Source organism: Atta cephalotes (genome assembly GCF_000143395.1).
Source record: "Atta cephalotes unplaced genomic scaffold scaffold00002, whole genome shotgun sequence".
Taxonomy (NCBI): domain Eukaryota; kingdom Metazoa; phylum Arthropoda; class Insecta; order Hymenoptera; family Formicidae; genus Atta; species Atta cephalotes.
The window spans coordinates 259,260-283,280 of NW_012130066.1; the positions used below are offsets into that span (position 1 = coordinate 259,260).

Sequence of the window (24,021 nt, forward strand, 5' to 3'; positions counted from 1 at the left end):
TACTATATATATATATATATATATATATATATATATATATATATATATATCACATTTTTGTAATATTTCGAGCTTCACATTGCGTTATTGACGTAACATTTTTCTTGTCTTCTTTTTATAAAGTATTTTTCTATTATTTCTGTCATTTTGTGTAAATATTTATATTTTCCCTAGCATAATCCTCTAAAGTGTTGCAAACAAAAATTTAGGAATCCCTGATGTAAAAAAATTCTAATATTAATTATTTAGATTATTGCAAGCATTTAACAGTTTATGGACGTAAAATTAGGGTATTCATATTAGTCAAATTGTTAATCGCATTCGTTTATTAATTACACTTTACGCAAGTCCAAAGCTCGTGGAATTTTTATTTGGTCGGTGTCAGTAATTGCATTACTTCACGATGTCGTAAATGACATCAATTATGATTGCGTAACAGCGATTAATTTCCCATGTAATGGCAAAAAGAATTAAACGCATCGATATGATGATCGAGCCATGATTTATTTTAATTGAATCCGTTTCCGAAGGATACGCCATCGATCATAGAATTATCTCATCGTATGACATTTGTTAATAATAGGTGAATTTTTCGATATTTGGCACGTAAATCGGCACGTGACGTCGTTTTCCCTTAATGAATTAATACATTAGCTAAGATAATTTATTATCTTAACAATGAACGATGGTGCAGGGAACGCTTGTCGATAATAATAACACTGGCGAGAATGGGAGAGAATACTCTCGTCTTATTTATATCGCGACATAGGCAATGGACGCGTTTGCGCGAAATAAAAGCCGTAAACCTCGGCGAGTGAATGTCAGTCTTACGTCAGCATTTGCTATAAATTGCACATCAAGCACGGATGATTCGATCGTTAAGGTATTAATCTGATCTGTTTTCGTCGAGCTGAAGGATCTTCGGATATAGCGTTTTCCGAGAAGAAAATTTGACGTGCAGGCTGGTCGAAGCGGTTCACCTCCTTATTGGTACCTTCTCTGCGTCGCTCGAGAAGGTTTATTTTTGCGTTCTTCGTAATCCTCGTTACCAGTATCCGGAGCACGCACGGCGAAGAAATGATTCGCAACTCCCGACGGGACTGCGCGTTCCGCAAGGCAAGAAACTCCTTTGTGAATCCCAAAGGAAAGGACATGAACATCGTAGTCGTAGATCGAGATTTTCGCGACTTGCCGTTGAATTGTATTTTTGTGCGTTTTAGAAAGAGAAAGAGAGAGAGAGAGAGAGAGAGAGAGAGAGAGAGAGAGAGAGAATTAATTTATCCGAAGAAGAATCTCTTCAAGTTTGAAAAAAAGACAACGATAGACACAATGCAATAATATACATAAAAGAAAAGTAAATATTTATGAATATATAGACAAAGAATCAGAAAGTATGGCGTACATATATTTAATAAGAATAGAAGCAGAAGAGGAAGGGCGGAATGCGAGATACTGTGCTAACAAATCCAATGTAGCCTCGACGCATCACGGTACATCATGACGTGTTTCGCAATTACGTTTCGCTAAAGACAATGCGTTCCCTCGGCAGCACAACATTGGCTCCTATTCCCATCTAGCGCTAAATTTGATCGCATACTGTTTGCCTCGTGGTTGCATTAACGTTATCTTTGCGTTTAGACTAACAAAGCGGAACAAGCGATTAAAGCGAGATCTCATGTTTATCATATTTTTTTTAAGGTCATCGATCCTTTGGAAAGTGAGCGATAACCGATCCTGTCCGAGTCGCGCCTCGATACGATCGATGGACAACAGATTCTCGCGCTCCAGTTACTCGAGTTTCTAATCATCGAGGAAAAATCAATTCATCGAGGATTATGCACGATTTCTATGTATACTCTGTATACATTCTGGACTTAACTACTTTATTCATTTGCGAGTAAAAGTTTGAGTCGGATAACTATATTTAGCATGTGCATCGTGTTCGGTCCATTAGCTTCTCTCTATGTATTTTTCTAAAGCGATAGTATCTCCTGTCATTCTACGGAGTGTACCTTTTTTTTTTTTACTGCTACCGATCGCACATCCATGGATGGCGAAGCGATTAATTATTGCTCCTACTAAGCGCTAAAAATAATAGTGACCTCTTTCTCGGAATGGACCGTCGTACTTACGCGACTGTCGGTCAACATTTCTAAACGATCGATCAGAATTCGATATTTTAAACTCATTCAATGTTATCATATAGAAATATACAGGACACTATTCAAAAAACTAATAAAAAAAAAGTTTAAGAATTCTAATAGTTAATGTATTTCATTTAGTTAACATAGTTCAATGTTTAGTTAACACAAATTGATTTTGACAAAGTAATCTACTTATCTACTTATTTGTAAAACGTGGTAACCTTTCAAATTTAATTATAAGTAAAATGAATCGATAAATGAATAATACAAAAAACAAGAGAAAGATTTACATTCCGTTGAAGCGGATTTTGGTGCTTAATAATGTTTCAAAATGTACAATATGTAATTTTATATTACGAGGATCTTAAATTTGCGAAAATCACAAAGTGGAAGATAAATGACTTTCATAAAAGATTGAAAACCATCTTCTTATGATTCGAATTTTATAAAATGAGAGAGAAATATACTAAATTTTAATAAATAACTATTTTTATATATGGAAAATAATTATTTGCTAAATAAAAAAATACATTAGTTAAATCAAATTAATGACTCTTGTATCAAATAAATATATGTAATTTAATAAATATTCAACTGACACTCATGTTCAACACACTTCAAACAAATACTCATTAAAATTTAATACATTTTTCTCTCATTGTATGTAAATCAGATTTAATAGATGAGTTATTTTAGATGAGTAAGATGTCTTTTTCATCTTTATCATTTGCTGCATACGAAAAGAACTTTGCATTGCAGCGGCACGAGATGAATCGAAGAGTGGGATATAGCAATTACGATGGCAAGATCGCCGGTCTTTACGATCTGGAGGAGACTCTCGGCCGCGGTCACTTCGCCGTGGTAAAGCTGGCACGACACGTTTTCACCGGTGAGAAAGTGGCAGTGAAGGTGATCGATAAGAGTAAGCTCGATGAGGTTTCGAGGGCTCATCTCTTCCAGGAGGTGAGAGAAATGCAAATGCTCTAGTTCGACGAGTCATCCAGTTTGATCTTTTGCCATTTTTAAAGGAAACATGTGAAGGAAATGTTCTTTTACTAAGGGTATGTTCCACTTAACGCTCGCAATGCATGAAGTCATTGACTGAATCAATTTCATTCTTATTATCAACTTTTAAACGAGGACAAATAATACTCGCGAATATTGTGAGCATTAAGTGGAACGCACTCTTAAAGTGATTTAAATAAACATTAGAAGATTGGAATGTACGAAAAGCCTATAAAAATCTGAAATTATCTTTTTGTGCCTTTTTCTTTGCTTTCTGATGTCTTTCTGACATAAAACTAAACTGTTTCAAATTTATCTTTTGTTCCGAATTTATACTTAAGTGTGATAGATAAAACTAACGACATTCTAATCATTATTTGTTTCTCACTGTTGTGTCGTCGACTGTACAATCGCGTCAGTATTATCTTCTGTCTGTTTCATGTCCTGTAATGGAAATAATAGAGTCATTGATGATATCCTGATTCGCGTAATGTTATTTTGATGGCTGGTTCGATAATAACCAGTGATCGAATCGTCTCGCGTAGTTGCATCGCACGATAAATCTCATAGCGATGGACCTCAATAAGATCGATGAGATAATGATGACGGAATCGTTGATCCCTGGATTTAAATTCGTTCAAGCGAAATGAATTTTGTCTGCCTGTACATCATGTCCGTCTGTGTCGCAGGTGCGGTGCATGAAGCTGGTGCAGCATCCCAATGTGGTGCGATTATACGAGGTGATAGATACGCAGACCAAGCTATACCTAATTCTAGAGCTTGGCGATGGCGGGGACCTCTACGATTACATCATGCGCCACGACAGCGGCCTCAGCGAAGAGGTATTGTTGCATGGCCATTGTTGTTTTATTATGCCATCGGCTTACAATTACCACATGGATGTAGGATATAAGTTTAGCTCTCATATAAAGTTTTGAATCTGAATTTTCTTGGGTATAAATTGTTACAAATTTATCATATATATAAAGAATTTATATAAATTATACAGAAAATTATCTTCAAACTTTTAAAAAAAATTTCTCTTATGTTATAAATTCAGAATTAATATAATAAAAAATATTAATTGTATAAAAATTCTTACTATCATTTTATAGAAATTCTTACTGTCATTTTTTTACTAAATATAATATATTGACTGAAATTTTTAAAAATTATTGGATATTTCAACTTGCAGTTGCGCGTATCATAATATTTGAATTTTCGCCTTAGGTGGCCAGGACTTACTTTCGACAGATAGTTAGAGCCATATCTTACTGTCATCGTTTACACGTAGTGCACAGAGATTTGAAACCCGAGAATGTCGTGTTCTTCGAAAAGCTGGGAACGGTGAAGCTTACGGACTTTGGGTTTAGCAATAGATTTTGTCCTGGTCAGAAGCTCGAGACTTCGTGCGGTTCATTAGCGTACTCCGCTCCAGAGATACTTTTAGGCGATAGTTATGATGCCCCCGCAGTAGGTAAGCTTATTAATTGCAATTAAGGATAAATATGACTCAAATTAGAATTAAAGTTACATCTTTCGTCGAAAGTTTTGCTAAGAAGCATTGGACTCTAAATTTGAAAGAAAAAAAATCTTATTTAAAATATAATATAGCGAGAGAGTGAAATTATACTCGCTTCAATAGACTACGTTTGTATTTCAATTTGTTGCAGATGTTTGGTCGTTAGGTGTAATACTATACATGTTAGTGTGCGGTCAAGCGCCGTTTCAAGAAGCGAACGACAGTGAGACGCTAACGATGATTATGGACTGCAAGTATTCAATTCCGTCGCACGTGTCCGACGGTTGCAAGCGGCTGATCGCGAGAATGCTCGTGCGAGAACCCGAAGGCCGAGCGTCCCTCGAGGAGATAGCTGCGGATCCGTGGTTAGCGATTGGTTCCGACTTAGATACGATGGAGACGCTACCGCTCGTATCACGTCAACAAGTCTCCGATGATCATCACAATCACATAATTACCAAAATGGTTAACGGTAACATCGCCACCAAGGAAGAGATATTGGAGTGAGTAGACATTAGGAAGAGATTTGACCATTTTGATCGTGCCTTTTTGCGTGTTAGTATATTTTAAGCATGCGTCTTCGGCGCTACGTTTTACTGGCAATTCTCATCATGAATCTTTTTACAGCGCACTCGACAAGAACGAATACAACCACATCACCGCGACATATTTTTTGCTGGCTGAGAGGAAATTGCGCGCTCATCGACAAGAACAGATGCAGAAAAGTCGTCCAGAAGCTCTAGATGTTTCCTCAAGGTATGTTTTACATACTGAATCACCCATTAATATTGCTGCTATGTGTGATTCACTTATAAGATATGTTAAATCTAAATATTTATGCTGCATACCGTCTTTAATGAAATCACTAATATCAATGCTTGTTAATTTTATACAGCCGGCAGGATGATCTGACAACAAATCTGCGCACAGATGAGAATTCTTTGAGTACTATGAACCAATCGCTATTAAGCGTGCCACGGACACCTGGTGACGTACCGCAGGTACGTAGTACATGTTCATCATTTAGAAAGATATCGACTATCGGATGTCTTGGCAAACATTTTATGTGTTGTATAAAATGTTAATGTTACATCCAATCATGTATTAGTATTTACATGTCAATATTTCTCGCACAGAGGAAACAAAGATGACTGTTCTAATTACAGAACGTACGTTCGCGCAAGTGCAGTATTGTTCAAGAAGAAGAAGATGAGGACGATGTGTCCTCATGCTCTGGCCGAGATGAACATGGCAGTAATTCGGCGCTAAATTCCCTTAATCGTCGTGGTTCCCGTTCCGAAGGAAAACTCTCGCATATTCTACAGGAGCGATTATCACAGCTTCCAGAGAAACATACTAGCACGAAGCCCGTGTTGAGTCAACGACATCCAAAAGAGGATATCGTCGTTGCCGAATCATCGCATAGGGGAGAAAGACTGAAGCAGATTTCGAAAAACGAGAAGGATAAGACGTCATCGCCGATGCATCTAAAAGGAGCAGACAAAGTCCAAATGGGCAATGTACTCTTAGAGAAACTGCCCATAACTCCGCGGATTACCATGACGTGCGAGGAAAATCTGAAGAACCGATTGAGCGGCGCAAACTCTCCATCGTCCGGATGGACAACTAGAAAAGCCACTACTACGGAAACTAAACCTAAATCGGTAACGGAGTGTCTAAAATCGACCGGACCGATACCGGCAAATAAGTGGAGAATGGGTTCTCAACACCATCGATTTAGTGTGCCACTCACAGAGACCTCATCAATGATTCCCTCAAAACCGTCCGATGTATCTACAACGATGACAATGACGACTGCTACTAAAACACTACATGAATCGTCGACCGTCTCGATACCTCTTCATCCGATTAGTGATAATCAAGTGACGTTAACACCTAAATACAAGACGATGCCGTCACCCAGCGGTGCTTCTGCGAAACAACCTACGCTCAATGAAATCCTGGAGGACGGGGATGGCACGCAAGCATCGATGAACTCCACGGAATGCGGGGATTCGACAACTAAATGCCGCGTTGTTAGGCGAACAACATATGAGCAACGGAGAAGCAAGTTCCACAAGACGCGCACGACCTCCTGTTCGAGTTCAGATGCCAGCGACGACGACAGCGAGAGTAGGAAAAAGAGGGCGCACAAGCTCGGTGCATCCACGGGCAAACCCTTACCTCCGAGACGCGATAGTCACGACGACTCGAGCGATTCGCAGGATCCAGGAGGAAGCGGTGGCGGACGTGGTGGAGTTGGTGGAGGAGGGAGCGGAGTTAGCAATGGCGAACACACGACAACGGATACACCGACAACCGAGAGCAATCGAAACGAAAGTGGCAGTGGCACTAACACGACAAATACGAGCACAACGAATGGAGGAGGACGGCATCGATGCACCGAGAACCAGGTAATGTTTGGCAGGAGACATCGCGCTGGTAGGAGAAGAGCCGGTGAGACGCGATTGCGTGAGAGCCAGTCGTTGAATCGTATCACCGAGGTTCAGGAGGCCGAGGCACCCTCATCTTGTCACAATCATTGTCATGTGTCGCGCAATTCGACTGCAATTGGCACGCAGAACGTCTCCTCATCGTCAGCGTCATCGGTATCGCAGAATAGCACGGCTTCTCAGCACAATGTTGTTCCACCTATGTCTCAAATAGCAACCAGTACGGTACAAAAAGCAAAAGGTCTCGGAGCGAAATTGTTGCAGAGCTGGTCACTCACCGCCGGGAAATCCTTGATATCGCAAAGCTCAAAATCCACTCGCAGTCCCGATGGAAAGAGTAATAGCTGTCAATGGCAATCGGATGATTGTCAGAGCGTCAGCGATGAACGTCGTGGCGATCACAAGTGCGCGAGTCAAGCGCCCTGTAACGATAAGGAGAATCGTGGTAATGGCTCGATCAACGAGTGTAAGAGAAACGAGTGTAAGAACAGGAAGATTCGGTTATTGAGTCGTTATTTCGCCGTGCACAAGAAGCTCTGCGTACCGCTGCCGGGTATCTTTGGCAAGGGACGCCTCTACAAGGCTCGCTCGTGCGGTAGCATCACTCGCGATCGTGTTAGTCCGCCGTCGCCTAAATCGGTACTGCTAGTCGAGGACAAGTGGCGGGAACGTCGTCAGTGGTGCGATGCCGCGACAAAGCAGCATCGCGGTAGCGACGGCGATATAAATCAGAATTTAGGCCTCGCGCATCTAGTGCAGGAGAACATCGTCGGTAAGGGCTGCACTGGCATGCCCAACGTGTGCCACATTCACCTCGGAGACGCTTCCAAGTGTTGTAGCCTTTGTTGATGAATCGCTTTCGCTTGAAAGAGAACTCGCTTAGATATTCAAGATGAAAGAAGTATGAACGCGGGTAGGTAAAGGCCAGGTCCGTTTTCTGCCAGTGGCGTAGCTAGATGGCATATACGCGCGAGATTTTTTTCGCGACAATCTCTTTTCGATACTACTTTAATTTTTAGTGAGTTATTTTTGTCGATACAGAAATATTTTTATAGGTTGAAAGATCTGAGGTATATATTTTTCTTTTTCTTTTTTTTTTTTAAACTGCAAACCAAAATGGCATAGATGCTGTATCTCTGACACATCTTAAAGAGAAAACAATAGTTATTAATTTCTAAGTACAGAACCGAGATCTCTCAAGGAATCATTTTGTAAGCAATTCGGAGTGCAAAAAATATTGATAATTAATATTTCCAGAAAGACATGATCTGTTGTTTCTCGCTGATGCCGAAGTTATGTTAAGTTAAGAACGCGCAACTGATATTTGCGCGAGTGGTAATTGCTAATCACAATATTAAAGATTACGTGACTCTGGTCTACTATCAACATATTTGACTGATCACATCATATCCCCGCTGGTCTATAGAGCACAGGGATCAAGACAACAATAAGAGAAAAGAAAATGGAGCGTATCGATTTATCGATCGTTCTGAGAGAGCTGTATCTAGTCCATGTGAACAAACAATGTATTAAATATTGCAGAGTTTATGATGATGATTATTATATTATTATATTAATAATATTATTATTACTATATATATTATTATTACTACCATTACTCTACTACTGCTACTATTACTACTATTACTGCTACTATACAGTCCCTATTATTATTATTGCGAGAGATCATCTTCATGCTATTGTCATTATCATCATTATTATTGTCATCATCATTATCGCTGCTTTCGTCATCTATTCTCTCTAAATATTTATAATGCAAAAACCTAGCACGATGTAATGCATAATGCATCGCAAATGGTAAAGTAATTCCACGATTGAAATTTGCAGTTAATCGATGCGGAGTCACGCAGTGCGAAAAGTGTCTTCCTTCTTTCATTTTTCTTTCAATTTTTCCTTTTTCTTCAATGCGATCCCTTCATCTTTCTCTTTTCCTCTAAATGATACATCATTGCCTTTACAAAGCTTCCTAACTTATTAAGATGAACAGAGTCTCGAGATGGCTATAATAACTATATTTATATATACATATATATTGAAAGATAAATTAACATCGGACAGAAATGCGAGTGTTCTACAACGGTAGCCTGAATTGCGTCTAAGTGAAAGAAAAGAAACGATTAAGGAAGAAAAACTCGTTCCGCGGTATTTGTATACGTTAAATCCGGTGCGGGAATAGAAGTGTTCTTGAGCAGTGCGCAACGTAAAGCCCACCGAGTATGTAAGTACTGCGCAGATATTAGAAGCTTAAGAGTAAGGCGATAATCGTCATCTGTCAATCCATTCTTGTAGATCTAAATAATTGGCAGCGGACAGTAGGTGCAAGATCTGTTGACCGTGCTTGCCGGCTAAGCACGTCGCAACGTTCTTCGATCATTCGTTTCCTCGGATGTTTACGCCACATATTAACGGTCGTCTGGATGGACACTGTCATCGTCATCGTTTCTCTATCATCATCATTATCGTGAATGCTATCCGCTACTTAAAAGTGCGTGCTACAATCATAAAATAAGAAGTATATTTTTCATTGATGTAGCGAGAACTCATTAGATTTCACTTTTTTCTTTTCGTCGCGATATAAACATTTCTTCATAATATCATCCGATCATTTCTATCCTGATCCTTTTATTGCATTTCTATGTCAATTTATGAATTTCACACTCGATCGAGTGCTGGACGCTCGATAGTTACCGAGATAATTCATTTCACGAGTTCATTATTCATCAGCTCTCCCATTTCGTTATATGTACAAGGATAGTTTGGAAAATTTTCGGCCTGATAAAGAAAACACATTTTTGACAAAATTGTTTTTTATTTTTCAACATAGTCTCCTTTCAATTTAATACATTTATTTCAATGATAATTCTAATTTTTTATGCCGTTTACGATTTTTCTAATCTTCAAAATAAGCATTAGTTTCATCGCTTACTTTAGTATTTTCAGCCAAATCTTTTTCCTGCGAGCCATTTCTTCATATTCGGAAAAAGAAAAAATCAGGAGGCTGATGAATGCGATGCTTGCGGAATCAACTTGAAATGCAATTCATGCAATTTTATGATTAAAATTGAAGAAATGTAAATAGATGCATTGTTATGATGGAACAAAAAATTTATGGCTTTACATGAGCGAAACAAAAGAAACTAAAACGTATCTGTCTAAAATTTTAACAATAGCTTTGTACAGGATCAAATTTGTCTAATATTATAACAGTTTGATACAACAATTTGATGATTTGTGGCATCATTTTTGTGTCAGGCTCAGAACTTTCCGTACCCTCGTATGTCACATATGATGTATTTGAAAGCGATATAAGATATAAGAAAATATAAGTTCGAAAATGATATATGATTGTAGGATGATGTTAATATTATAAGGCAACTATCGCGTTTCGCGCTGCTCGTTAAATCCCTTTATTACCCCGTTTTCGTTTTTAAGTTGGCAACTGTGTTTGCAATTGTGTCGATGGTAACTTTTTTGATAAAGACTGAAAATTTTGCAATAACTTCGATATCTCGATTACCAGCTACCTGCGCGTCGTACGATGACGATGACCTAAACGAGACCAAAAATAATAATTAAGATTCACAGACCTAAGTTTGCGCTAGCTACAAAGTGCAATACAAAGTCGTACAAAGCCAAGTACCTTGTGTCGGTGTAGTCGTTGATTTTAAGGATCCAATTCGATTTTATCTTTTTCACCCTATATTGTAGCATATTCAGCAACTCGGGAGCTACTTTCGAAACTCGGAGCTAACAATCGCGGTGTACACATGGGCATTAACGTTACTTCGGTATGAAAATAATATCTCGGGAACGATAGGACTTTAGGATACGAGAATCTTCTCAGCTACGAATAATTGGACGAAGATTGTTGCTGTAATCGACGAATAAGAGAAATTATCTATGTAGCGTGAAGCTCAAAAAGAATTTCCTCGTAGGCACCACTAAGTCACGTACAATTTGTCTCGGTCCTATAATATTTATGTAATAAATTGAAAGCGTCTTTCGTGTAATTCGAACAATGTATATTCTGGAGTTGCAAATAGAGCAAAATGTCTCTTCCATGTACATACTCTTTGGCATTTTCCTATATCCTGAGAAAACCGACTTCTCCTAGGAGAGCTATCGATAAGTAAAAGAAAGAGAGAGAATGAGATATTTTCGTGCTATAATACGGAACGCTGATTCATTGAACTAGATTTCCTGAGATGCGATATGTATATGTATTTCGCGAAACTTAAGTGCAAACTAAGGTATCACATTGAATGCATGTGATTCTATTGCGAACTTGCCGGCTTCTTGCTGTTGCGCTGCTCGTGTTAGTCGCTCATCCTCCCCATTTTAGCGAGTAATACCGCTGTTTCGAACGCGCTGCACCGTAAATACGAGAGAGAATTTTCTAAACGGTCTACTCTTTTCACTCGTTCTAAACGTCTATCTGGCCTGAACAGACCAAAGTCCTTCCCGTCATCCCTCGTAGTGTCCGACTTGTCACCCCGATTTACTGCCAGCTCAGTGTTAACGACACATCACTTTGCTAAACCAGCATAACATGAGATCTGTAAACCGCCAAGCATGAGCGTTCATGCACTGTGTGCCCAGACAAAATAAACTGAAATTAAAAGTTAACATTTGTCCCATTAGATTTTCGTATTTCACCCACGTCCTCTTTTTTTTCAGTATTACCTTTCCCGACATTCTATTTTTTATGAAAAAGATAGAAAGAAGTAAGTGACACGTCAGTAATTAAATTATGTCAAACTTTTTTATTTGAAAGTTTTCTTCGCGTTGATAATATACAATAGAATATTTATCTTATATTTCGCTTTTGAAATAATTCGTATGTCCAAAGCTGTATATTTATATCTTACATGGCATTTGTATCAAAATGAAAAATTATCAATTACAGGCACTTCTTTATAAAAAAGAAATATTTACATCAAATATAAAGAACGAGTACATATGTAACAATATAACAATATGTAAACTTATGCTGTAGAATTCTAGAATGCAGAATAAGTCTTATAAATTAACTTGTTCGCTAATCATGGTACAAAGAGTTACATGTCTAAGTTCAGGTTGCCAAATCGGCGTATTCGCAATTGTGCGAACGTCGCGTCTAAGTTTATGTAGAAAAAAACTATCTCGTTATATAAAAATATTTTTAGAAATAGGAACTTCAAAAATAAAATCGTAACATTCCTTATAAGTCAGTCCACTGATCGAAGCAACCGATTGTGTGCACCACGCTTGGTATAGAACTTCATAATAACTGTGTTGTATTGCTAAAAAAAGGCGTATATGCGTCTACGAAAGGCAGCTATTTCTGTACATCTTGCAATTATTTCTCAAAAATCTATATATTACAACAGACCTGTCCAAAAAACTTAACTCACGAAATAATTATAATATCATTCGTTAACATTGTATGAAAAACTCCAATATACATTGTGTGTTTATCGCTTGTTGCACTGGCCGAATATCAAATTTTTAAAACTATGATATATTAAAAAAAAATCTATTCTTAACGCTTGTTATGTAACTGCAGCACTTTGTTGTTCCAGATGCCTTAAAGCTTTTTTGCTGTTCTCCACGAATTCCTGAAAACAAGAGTTTTGTCTATATATAAATGACTAAAAAACAATAAGTTAATGCATTTATTATAGCTAGTACAAACCATCAAACCACGGCTCATAAAATAAGGTCGGTTGATGCCATCATTTTTCTCGCAATCCTCGCAGAAGCATATAAATATTGTGTCAATAATCATCTGCAAAAAATTAACATTTCTATGAAGATTATATTATTTATTTAACATTGACATTTTTTTTATTTTTTATATCACTTACTTCATAGATTGATATGAAACAATGCGAAACCAGGAATGCGAATATCCCCGCGAGAGTGATTGGTATCCAAGGATGATTAAGTCCCTCCTTTTTCTGCAAAGGGATAAAATTAAAGTTAGTAAAGCCCTTGAAATATAAAAATAAGTATAGTAATTAATTTACCTGTACCTGCATCAAATATATCCCCGAAACGATTGTAAGAGTGACAACGAGGACTTTACCCAAAAAAAGGACGAAGTCGCCGACACTGTTAATCGCTGCTACTCGTAAAATGTTGCTTGACAAGGCCTGGAACGCCTTCCTTCCAGCGGTGCAAAAGTTGCATCCGTATATGGCTGAAAAAAATATCGTTTTTTAGTACATTAATCAATATTTTTAATTTTTGTTTTTAATTGTTATCATATTCAAGAAAATAGAAAAGTGTCAGCAATGAAAAAGTCAAATCAATATTTATATCATCATAAAAATGTCGCAATTACCTGTTTCAATGTAAGCATTTCTGGAGAGAAATTTTAAAGCGCATTCGAAACACCAAAGACAACATTGACAACACCATAGAATTCCTTTCACGCATGAGTTGTCATACCGTTTCAGATGCTTTTGGACAAAAGCTATCATGGCTCTGATAACTCTAACAATACCTATTATTAAAGCTCCGAAAGCCACAGTACCCAAGTGATATCTTATAAGATATCCGAAGCCTTTTGCCACTGGTAAAGAGAGACGTCTTTTATCCCTGTAAAATGAATTCTTCTACAAAATTCATACAATACTATGAAAAAGCATAACATATTTTATAAGTATTATAAGTATTTTATAAGTATACAACGTGCTTGACATTAGATAGAAAACCGCTTATTAACAGATAAAGCGAAGTAAATTGACAATTAATCAAAAAAATCTGTATCATTTTATAATTTTCGCAATAATTAATAAGACTTTCCTAATAACATACTTTATTCGAGGAACTCGAACGTTCTTAGGATATAAAGATATCCTCTAAATGTTCTTTGGAATATCCCTTGGAGATCTATGCTATTAGGGTTAATTTTTTTAAAATATTTAAATAAGCACATATTTAGTCCGCTTTATCTGCTTATAAGCGGTGTTTCTTCTAACGTCAAACACCAGTAACTGTAAACAGAAGATCATTAGCAAGAAATCTAATAACGCTTCGTGAAAATTTCTAGATATGTATGACAAATAGTATTTTCGAGTATGTAAAAAAATATTCATTTTATTTTTCTGTTCATAATTTGATCAACTGATTACATACAGATTAAACTTTTCGTACTAATTAACTTTTCACTGCGCTATTTTTTCTATTTAACTTCGTATATCTAATAAAGATCTCACCTTGTAAAGAACCATCGGGCAACAGCGCAAGCAACAACCATATGCTGGCAACCCAAATAGAATTCACACGCCACGAAGAATAAAAATAGATTGTACCATCTTGTTGCCTAAATTAATTCCATTTATTATAAAGATAAGCATAGATAAAATATAGTTTAATAAATTAATTAAATAACAATTAAAAACATATATAATACATATATAATACATATATAATACAGAATCAAAAATAATATTAACATTTTCAGTACTTGATTTATGATTATATTGATTTAATATTACAATTTTGTAGTTTAAAAATTTTCTCTTTTTATCTTAATTATTTTTATAAATATGTCAACTTCTTACGAAAATAATTTTTGATCTAACTTCAAATCGCCGTCAAATATTTTGTATCAATTTCAAATACAATATAAAAATTTATAACTTTTTAATTTTTTATTTTATTATATTTTATAATATATCCTTAAGGCAAAATGTACAAAATTCACAAAAACATTATTAGATAACAGATCCCACTTGATAACTGAAAATATGAATATGTATTTATTCTATAGAATATAATATTTATCACAGTTGATAAATATTATATTTATATAAATATATTTATATAAATAGATAAAAAAATATGCTCACTTACAATAAGCAACGCATCTTTCTTGAAATGAATGTGATTTTTCCTATTCAAGTAAATATCACCGGCGCTCTCTATCCATAGCATACAATAGACCCATGCTATTACTGTAGACCCGATCAGCAGATAAGTCTAAAAATAAAAAATTTCCATATTCGCGAGATCATTCAATATGAAATGAACCGGACTTGTATAACTGAAAGGAAATATGCTCACGTAAATCGGCTGAAATAGCAGTGCCGGCATTGAATACACAGCTTTACCCGCCTCTCGGAAAAGCTGCATAACCAGCTCGATTCTTTTTCTCATCACTAGAATCACTAGAAGAACAATCACCTGCGGAATATATGTTAATACGTATATATCCGCAAAATTTGTATGAACATAGCGTTGGATATAACGATTTTTCTTACAGAAACAACAGACATAATAATAGCGTAGATAAAATAGGGTTCCTCGCTGGAATCCTCCGGATAGACTTCGTGTCTTTCCACGCTCTTTTTTTCACGGTACCACGCTAGCCTTTGCATAAAAGATTAAACTTATTTTACTAAATTTAAATAATAAATACACGGCAAGAACGATTTCACTGAATTATTTAAAAATGTAACTAGATATCATCTAAAAATAATTTTGTTGAAACATGAAAACAATCGTGCAGAACGCTCATGCTTGAATTTACATAGTTGTTTTGATGGTCAAACAAAATTATTTTTAAATTTATATCTATCTAAAATTTTAAATCCTTCAGCAAAATTGTTCTTTCTATATAGATATTCTATTCTCATGTAGGAATTTTTAGATTAAACAAATTTAAGATATGACTTTTGCTACATCGTTTTAATTATTAAAAATTGAGAGAATTCTCTTTACCAGAGGTATGTTGTGCCACCGATGCAAGCCAAAACTGCGCCGATCAATACGACATAAATGACATATTGTACCATATAGCGGAAGGCTACCAGGATACCGAGAGAAAGTGCTGAAAAATCAGTCGTAATCAATCACGTAAAATTCCTGTTTTGTCGCGATGAGAGAGAAAGAGAGAGAGAGAGAGAGAGAGAGAGAGAGAGAGAGAAGAAATAATATAAGTAAATTTAAAATTGTAAATTTAATATGCAAGAATCAATTATCGATGAGATAAAAAGATTATTCTGTTAACGTAAAAAAAAATACTATTTTTTTAAATTCCAATTACATTCTGCAAATTGTTTGGCATATCGAATTTAATAAATGCTTTTATATATATATATAGATAAACAGATAAACAATGAGGAGAAATTATACATACAGCAAGAAATTGAAAGTTTTAAATAATATAATATTAAAATAACATATGATAGATATTTATTTCTGAACATCTACCTAAAGCTATAAGCAAAAGGTAAATCAATTCACGCCATGCGATTCCCAGATCAGTAACAGCGTTCTGAAATAATAATATATTTTACCGATTAATTACTTATTTAAACCAATTGAGAAGATACTGCACACGATATTGCTTGTAAATTGTGTTTGAATATCTTAAAATGAATTGATCTATTTATCTCAAATTTTAATAGACATATCATGACGCAACGCTATACATATAAAAATTAATAAATTCTAAGAAAGAAATTTGAGATAATTTCATTTGATAATTTAATTTGAAGCTTAATTTAAAATGTAATATGTTATTAAATCATCATAAATTGTTCAAATTAAAACAGACTATTTCCGAACTATTTTAAAAATAAATGATTGGCCAGTTTAGTGTACGACACATAATTTTTCTTTTTAGAATGGATTTTCTCTTACTATTTCGAATGTTGGAAAAAATTAGATTTTTTTCTGCTATAAAGAACAAAGAACAAGGTGACATGAAATTCCCGGAAATTGGAATAAAATCTATTTAAACAAAGTGTCTTAAGACCGCAAATGTAAATATATGACTGAGTAATGAAAACCTCAATAGTCTAAGCTGGATCTTAGTGCTTAAATATTATTTAAGCACTAAATATAAATGTATATACACATCCAGCAGTTGTGTAAATTGCGCAATGAAATTATTTTCATTCTTGAAATGCAATTATAAGTCGAACTGAAATATAGTAATACGATAATATCATAAATTAAATTGAAAAGAAATTAATAATATTGATGCTAATAAACATTTTAGGTATTTGGCTCAGGTGATTGCGTTTTAAGAAAATAATTTCGGCGTTCAATTTACAGAACTGGATATGTATATAAATTCATATTGAAAATATTATTTAATTACTAAGATCCAGCTCAGATCATTGAGATTTTCATTACTCAGTTGTAAAATAACATATAAATTTATTTATTATTGATTTGAACAGAAATTGTAAAAATGAAAGATATATATACCAATAGAAAATAATATTATAGTGCATGTTTTTTTTTAATTCAAGATCAGATTCTAACAAAATAACAGGCTAGTTAATAATTTTTACACAAGGGATAATCTCAGAAAATATACTCACAAATAAGATCACTTACATTGTAAATACTTTCTAACCGAAGGGTCCTTATTATGGAGCTGATAGTTTCTGACGCTTTCTTATTCATACAGCGATTCAGGAATAATATTCTACGAGCAGAGAAACAGAAATTGATGTTAGAAAAAAAACAATCGGAAAAAATCAAGTTTATATTTACTACATGAAACTTTCTGCGATTGCTACTCTAGCAGTTTCTCATTTAGATTAACGCGAAAAGCACAAACAGAAACGCAAAACATTTAACGAGATTCAATTTTACTAACTTGGTCTTGTCCTGTACACAGCTCTCCACACATGTACGTTTTTTCACTCCAGTCACTTCCAAATCAATCTCGAGGTACCTAATGGACACAGAATATAAATTATCAATGAAAACAATGATCAATATGATCAATTCTCAAAATCTTTTAGTATAAAATGGCACAAACAATCAATATCAAGAGTTGAATATTATTTTATTTTATTATGTTTTAGCCTTTTTATTGATTCTAAGCTGCATTAATTTTTTCGAATAGGTTGTGCTACAATACAGTCTTTAATTTAATATACTATTTTATTTAATAATTTCTTTAATTTATGTAATTTATTTCAGGAAAATTATAAAATTTTTAATATAATCTCACCTTTGTTACATGAGCTATACGACTGAATCGCAAGGAAATTTGTAGTATTTTAATACAAATACTTCAAGGTGCACTTACGGTTTGTTGGTGTAATCACCACCCTTACACTTGAATTTCGGATCATTTTCGTACGAGGTTACACGACCACAAACATTTCCGCAATTATCGTATCCATTTACCATGCGGAATATGTCACCCTTCTTCACCACATTCGTCATCATGAAGATCTGCACGCGTGAATTACATTTAGAGAACATATTGGCGTTATAACGCAGATAAAAAAATTATATTACTTACAAAACCACCCGCCAGCACGAGTAGGATGATTATAGCAAAAAAATCGGTGCATGATCGGTCTTTCACGAATACCTGTTCTGAATAATTCGATGGCGAATTTTGACTATCAGGCGTCTAGAAAGGAAGAATTATATACAATGTTAAAGCTGTTCAAATAAATAAACAGCCGATTTTGAAAAGACTTTAGTCTGTTTATAAATGAAAAATTTTAAATCAAACACTTTGAAGAAATAAATAAACGTACTAATCAATATGGAAAAAATAGTTTTGCTAAAGTTATCTAAAAATTTAGCTAGTTATAGATCTAAACATTTTGTTAGATCATCAAAATAATGTAAGATACTCATGTTGTTTTAAAGATTATGCGTTTCGCGGGTTTTCTCTGTGTCCAGATCCATTCTTGGAATGCCAACATTTCGTGAATCTGCCATGTCCACTTTATCAGGGCTAAAAGCAGCCTGATATTGAGCTGTTCCTCCGGGCCATTCCAACGAAACATTGGCATTCCAAGAATGGATCTGAACACAGAGAAAACCCGCAAAACGCATAATCTTTATATAGAAAGCATCCGGGGAAGCTTCAAGAATATTACTCAAGTTGATTGTTAGAATATATAAAAATTTTTGCAACATACTTCTAGCTTGAACTTTCTATATAATTATTTTAATGGACCAATAGAATTATTATTTTCAAATTATTATTTTGTATATTTAGTTGAATTTATAAATATTCCAGCAAAACCATTTTTTTCTCTGAAGATATAGCTGCAAATCAATTACATTTATTATCGAAAAAATTAGGTTGATTAATTTAATGAATAAAACAAATGATATTTCAGCAAAATCGTTGAAAAGTTTTGCTGAAATATCTAAAAATTTAACTAGACAAATCTGAAAATAATTTTGTTGAATCATCAAAATAATTATGTAGGACGCTCAAACTGATTGCTAGAATGTCAAAAGTTTTTGCAGTATTGCTCGTAAAGCTTGTATTTCCTATGATAATTAGATAATCCAACAAAATTTTTTCAGATCTAGATCTACCGAATTTTTTAGTTAGACACAAATTTTTATTCCAGCAAAATGTTCTTCTTTCCATGAATTAGTTTGAATTGCGTGTTTGAGAAACATAAATACTTTATGAATGTTATCATTTTTAGGCACGCTACATTCATAAATATGCGGATCCTTTTTTAACTAGCATATAGGGGAAACGTTTACCGTGGGGTCCGTAAGTTCCACTTTGGGCGAAGGCTCCACTTTGGACGAAGGTTCGTCCACACAACCACAGCAACCCATCTCTAAACTAACTGGAGCTACTGACTCCTCCAAACGATCGTGCTCGTCCTCCTTCTGATCGCCCTTTGACAAGCCTACCGTTTCTGAACACGCGCCAGCTTTAAGAACACAAATTGAAGATACGATTATTAATTCGCTCCTGTCACTATATTTATCGAAACTGCAAAAATAATCAACATTGCATAATTATACTCCAATACACGCGAGATACATGACAACGAGCAAGATAATCGTGCTTTTTATGTATGATATTAGTGATTTTATCGCGGTATATATTAAAATTCCGGAATATATTAAAATACTTCAAACTATAGATTAAAAATATGTAGCGTTACATAATGTTTCTGAACTGGAAACCTGTTGAAGCAAACATACCAATACACAAATCGCTATATTGATTGTGAATTATCATCAAGATACAGCCGAGAATATTGAAAATGACATAAATTTCCAAATTTAATTTTTTCTCGATAGTTAACGACTCAATTTTGAACGTGGCAGAACGTGTGCATAAAATGTATTAAAACAATTTTGATGTGAATGCAATGCGATGGCGATCGCTGTTTTCCGGGACGCGTTCCTTGAACGAAACCTGGGTCACGTCGATATCGATCGATTAATACACTTGGGAAGAGAGTTGCATGCTTGGATATTGTTGTCGCAACGCCAATCAGAATCACGCATCATCCATGGTAACACACGCGAAACATAATTGTTCAGAAGTAGAACTTGAGAAGGTTGATTGAAATACGTCAAATTTTCTGATGAATTTATGAGAGATAAACATTTTGACGATTACTTTCTGTCAAATTACGAAATAGTAAACTGAAATGATAAACGGAAATACGTATAAACAGAATTTTATATACATACACCATGATACTTGAATGACACGTAATGAGTCTCATATTTCTTTATCAAGCCAAGTAATTAACATTAAATAATAATATTTATAGTTGGCATCTTTATGGACTATAAATTTATTAACTATCTATTATGAGATAGATGTTCTGTAGGAAGTGGCATATAAGATTTATTTAACGTAAAACGGCTAACTTCACTAATACTAACAGAAAATCTATCACAATCACTAAAGATATACACACGTAAAAGTCACACGAATATATATTGAGTGCAGTAGGTTAATGTTACTTCCATGTTTCAGTCACGAAAGAAACACGGGAGAAGTTTTTACCACGGCAATACAGAGGCGAAAGGGAACTTTAGTTACGCGATATAGTGTTGAATGACATGGATACGGCTATTGCCTCTCGAAGACATTACAATTACATCATTACTCCCTGCCTTAGTTGTAACCATTAATCTACCTTGTTTAAGATTTTTTTAATTGAAATCGATCGCTTTCAGTAAATGTAACGCTCACGCTATAATAAATTTCAAGTGAAATAATGATTTTACTTGAAATAATATATAATATACATATAATCTAAAATATCAATGTTAACGTTTGTATAAAATAATACGTATTATTAATTTATATTATATTTTCTTTATATATAATATTAACATATTGTATAAATTTAATATAACATATAAATTTATTTATCATTATTTCTGCGAAAGACGTATTAATTAATTCTTTTGTATCGGATCTTTTTGTACTACTTTTACTCCTACTACTTTAGATATAGCGATTACATAGCGAATTATATAGCGAAAGTTTTATTCGCAGTATTTTATCTCATTGATCATCGGCAAGATGCCATCAATCAAAAATTGACACGGCTCCAGTCAAAATCAAACTTTAATATCGCGATAATCAAATTATCTTCCTGTGTCTATATACCGTGTCATAGGGAATACTCCTAGAACATAGATGTAAGACGGATTAACGCTTCCCTGACCCGATCGATATCGAAAGTAGGCGCATCGCCCTGTGAACACATAGTCCGTAACTACGTTTCGTACATTCAAAGAGAGGACTAAACATGATAACAATCGACCCAAACAATATAGGTGGATGTTTAGTTAGGATACAAACGTCATTCTTAACATTTACGAGTAACAAAGACAGAATGTACAGACAAATATTATATCGACTTATATATCATCAAATAACATGCGCCTATATTTCACAATGCAATTACACGGTGATTGATTACTTCTATCGCAACAATAAAAGCGATTTTTGTGCACATAAAGTATATCATATCGTATAATTACAAGTGTATAATCATTTTTTACTTTTTTTTAAATTGCTATCAAGCTCTCATTGCACATAAGATAAACGTTTTTCTATACAACTGTACGTGTGTGTTTAGTACAATAATTCCTAGCCTAGCTATTCTGAAATAACTTTTGTCATGAAAACAGATGGTTCACCGGCTACCGCATAACTTCTTGCGCGGCCCGCAAGTGCAAAAAGCTGTAAATGTTTACAAAGCAAATCGACGTAATCCAATATGGGACATTTCGGATTTGCAGTTTCGGACGTTCTTCTATTTAACTTAGGTTTAGCCGGGATTTCAACTAATATTAGACTACTCAGCTTGTCGCACGAATTACATACGGTTTGCCAACGGTATCTGCTATCTTACATGCCTCAATGAAATTATATTCTCATAATAATCAGAGAACATCGATAAAGGTAATTTCGCCATTAGCCGGTATCGCAAATTATTTTCGCGCTGGTGGCTTGCCAACCTGGGATCTATTTTCGCGTATCCAAAGGCATCGCCCGTAGATTTCAACGGAGTTCCCGTAAAGTTATGAAAGACGTATTTCTCGAAAACTTATGGGCATCAAGCGGCGGTATACCTTTTCAATGAAACTTTGGTGAAAAGACGCTCGAGAGGGTTCTACGCATTCCATGGAAAAATTCCGAGGTACGAAGTTACGGATTTTTCTTGCGGATCAACCAACGCTTCTCACAAGCCGGTGAGTTGGATACATAATCTCGTCTACCAGCACGAGCAGCGCGTGGGACGAAAGATACATGCGAAAGAAAAAGAGTATAAGAGAGAAAGAGAGAGGGGAGGGGGGGAGGGAGAGATTTAGACATTGAACATAGCACCGCCACAAGTCTTTCACACGCTCGCAATAGAGATCGTATGAGACAATGCAAAAACAACTAAACGACGAATTAAGGCTTACTTAGACTAATTATATACTGTGAGGAATTAAGAAGAATCGTGAGTCACGCTTACGCACATCCGTGAACATGATATAATAACATTCACAGCACTTATACAGCAATTATGTTTCTTTTATCTATTATTATTTGACACATCTATTTCTTGTAGTCGTCACGTTAATAATTATTATTATTTAACACGCTTATTAAGTAATCATTTTAGGTTATTTTATTAAGTAACCGTTTTAAGTTCGTTTAAGTTAAGTTTAATAAGAAGCAATAAATCTTTAGATAAATTTAGTTTATGCTATAAATTAATTCTTCGGTTTAACTAATAATCGTCATCACACCTTTTCTTGTCGAGTCGAATTAACCTGTTTTACTTCACAAAGAAAACCATGAAAAAGAAACCCACTGCAACCGACCAACTACGATCGACGCACCAGACAGAATAAACGCATCTCTATTGGTTCTCACAACTTTATCCCCTCTCCATGCTCAGTTTCTCTTCAACGATAACTTATTTTATCATATAATACAATATAGTCTGATGAAGATAATCGTAATAATACATTATCTGACAACCTTGTTATTGAAACACAATAATAGATAATTCAATATCTATGAGTTGCATCTCAATATCCTTGAAAATGTTCCATGTACGTTTGGTGTTGCGTGCTAACCATCACGTTAGTTTAAAGTTATTGATATTACAAATCGAACATAGCAAAAAATTAAATGTAAGATTAAGAAATAAATAAAAGTCATACAGTCTGAAATTCACTAAAAGAATGAAAAAGATTGTTTCGAATTATTTAAGCAACGATAATGATAGACGAATATTGAGAAAGGATGCACTCGAAATGCTCAACTTCTGATATAAAAAAATATCTAGACTCTGTAGAATATTTCATGAACCAAAGGAACATCTGGATGGGATGTTTTGCGAGAAATACTGAGTAGAATCGAAAAGGCCCGATTTTCTTGATGTCCCTTTATACCTGATCTCGTCACTCATCCTTGTCTGAATTGATAGAGCATTCCAGATACATTTTTAGTTTCTATTCTCCGACAATTTTATATTTGTGCAGGTCTCCAAAGTTTTATACTTGTGCAGATCTTCATTATTAAAAACTATGTGAAGAAATCTGAATAATTTATTTTCGAATCCATAATATTGCTGCTGTATTTCATCATAATAAAAAAATGGGATTTTTTGCAAAT

General features: G+C 34.8%; 2 protein-coding genes across 2 annotated transcripts; one reads left to right on the plus strand and one right to left on the minus strand.

The window, feature by feature from the left end:
- The first annotated feature begins 2,912 nt into the window (after nt 1-2,912).
- On the plus strand, nt 2,913-7,973 carry LOC105619166 (serine/threonine kinase SAD-1). The gene is made up of 7 exons (XM_012200698.1): nt 2,913-3,107; nt 3,839-3,991; nt 4,380-4,626; nt 4,823-5,174; nt 5,299-5,427; nt 5,567-5,672; nt 5,838-7,973. The coding sequence occupies exons 1-7, from the start codon at nt 2,913-2,915 to the stop codon at nt 7,971-7,973; spliced, it is 3,318 nt and encodes a 1,105-aa protein (XP_012056088.1).
- Nucleotides 7,974-12,676: 4,703 nt separating this feature from the next.
- On the minus strand, nt 12,677-23,815 carry LOC105622465 (choline transporter-like protein 1). Its single transcript, XM_012203887.1, has 17 exons — nt 23,799-23,815; nt 19,626-19,863; nt 18,406-18,519; nt 18,187-18,335; nt 17,749-17,826; nt 17,484-17,574; nt 16,347-16,410; nt 15,855-15,963; nt 15,395-15,503; nt 15,198-15,317; nt 14,988-15,113; nt 14,348-14,454; nt 13,471-13,727; nt 13,154-13,326; nt 12,992-13,084; nt 12,820-12,912; nt 12,677-12,742 (listed from the first exon to the last, which is right to left on the minus strand). The coding sequence occupies exons 1-17, from the start codon at nt 23,813-23,815 to the stop codon at nt 12,677-12,679; spliced, it is 2,004 nt and encodes a 667-aa protein (XP_012059277.1).
- Between the last annotated feature and the right edge of the window lie 206 nt (nt 23,816-24,021).